Source organism: Malurus melanocephalus, unplaced genomic scaffold (assembly GCF_030028575.1).
Source record: "Malurus melanocephalus ecotype Western Australia unplaced genomic scaffold, MMel_1.1 scaffold_627, whole genome shotgun sequence".
Taxonomy (NCBI): Eukaryota; Metazoa; Chordata; class Aves; order Passeriformes; family Maluridae; genus Malurus; species Malurus melanocephalus.
In genome coordinates this window covers 261,559-263,058 of record NW_026623859.1, presented here as the reverse complement: position 1 = coordinate 263,058, position 1,500 = coordinate 261,559, and the positions used below count along the sequence as shown (strand labels likewise).

The 1,500-nt window shown below is 54.5% G+C and overlaps 1 protein-coding gene across 1 annotated transcript; it reads right to left on the bottom strand.

The window, feature by feature from the left end:
• Positions 1-553: 553 nt before the first annotated feature.
• Positions 554-1,494, bottom strand: ARF6 (ADP ribosylation factor 6). Its single transcript, XM_057383370.1, has one exon. It carries the CDS (start codon positions 1,193-1,195, stop codon positions 668-670), a length of 528 nt encoding a protein of 175 aa, XP_057239353.1. The 5' UTR covers positions 1,196-1,494; the 3' UTR covers positions 554-667.
• Between the last annotated feature and the right edge of the window lie 6 nt (positions 1,495-1,500).

The following is a 1,500-nucleotide window of genomic DNA, read 5'->3' as shown; positions in this document are numbered from 1 at the left end:
AGTCACTGTTTAGTTACAGATTAACAGAACTTTAAAAAAAAAAGTCCTTAATATAAAAAGACAGACTGCGGTTTGATTTTAAGCAACGATTTTCAGTTTACTAGATGAAGTCGACCTAGCAACATATCCTGCAGGAATGCAAAAAAGTAGCAATCTACAGCAAAGTGAGAGAAGAGAGAGAAAAAAAAAATATATAATCAAAAAAGTAGACCCAGAAAGCATACACTGAAAATGGACCCCCTCCCCCAGCATCCCCCAAAATAATCAAACCAGCAAAGGGCTATCGAGAAGAAAAAGAAAAAAAAAAAAAAAAAACCAAAAAAAAGTTACTTAGCAAGTCTATAATGTGTCCTTCCCCTGTTTGCTGGAAGTCTGCCATAGCATCTAGTGCCTGTGTTCGTGTCACATTCGGAGGTTAGAGCATCCTAACGCCAAGCAGGAGGAGTTAGAACAGGAATCCAGCCAAGGGTGCAGGAGGAAAGGGTGGCAACTGGAGAAAGGTGATCATAATCCTATGGATGCTTTTTTGTTTTTACTTTTCAGTAGAGAATCATTCTTCTGGAAAGCCACGTGGGTTATTTATTTTTTTTGTACGGTTTTTTTTTGTTTGTTTGTTTGTTTTGTTTTGTTTCTTTAATTCTTTGTAGACTAAATAGTTCCTCTCCCATTAGGATTTATAATTGGACGTTAACCACGTCAGCCCTTCGTAGAGTCCATCCCCCGTCGTGGCACAGGAGGGCTGCACATACCAATTCCTATCCCTGATCCGGGTCAGGCCCAGTTTCTCCTGGATCTCGTGGGGTTTCATGGCGTCGGGCAGGTCCTGCTTGTTGGCGAAGATGAGGATGATGGCGTCCCGCATCTCCCGGTCGTTGATGATGCGGTGCAGCTCCTGCCGCGCCTCGTCGATGCGGTCGCGGTCGGCGCAGTCCACCACGAAAATGAGCCCCTGCGTGCCCGTGTAGTAGTGCCGCCACAGGGGCCGGATCTTGTCCTGGCCGCCCACGTCCCACACGTTGAACTTGACGTTCTTGTAGGTGACGGTCTCCACGTTGAAGCCCACGGTGGGGATCGTGGTCACCGACTGGCCCAGCTTCAGTTTGTACAGGATCGTGGTCTTGCCGGCCGCGTCCAGCCCCAGCATCAAGATCCGCATCTCCTTGTTCCCGAAGATCTTGGACAGCACCTTGCCCATCTCGGCGGCATCCAAGGGAGGGCGAGAGGGCGAGCGCCGGCCCGGCGGGGAAGGGCGGGCGGGGCTCAGCGCGGGCCGCGCATGGGGCGGCGGGGAGGCGGCTCCGCTGCTCCGCCGGGCCCGCGGCGGCGGCTCCGCCCGCTCCTGCCTCGGCTCCCGCGGCGGCGCCTCAGCTCATGGGTGCCGGCGCGGTGGCGGCGGGAGGGTCCTGAGTGCCGGGGAGCGCCGGGAAGTGCCCGGAGCGGCCGCGATGGCCCGAGAGCGTCCCGGCCGTACCTGAGGGCCCCGCGCGCCGCTCCCTCCGC

Excerpts from the sequence above, each read along its gene's own strand:
- ARF6 (XM_057383370.1), bottom strand. The coding sequence starts at position 1,195 with ATGGGCAAGGTGCTGTCCAAGATCTTCGGGAACAAGGAGATGCGGATC.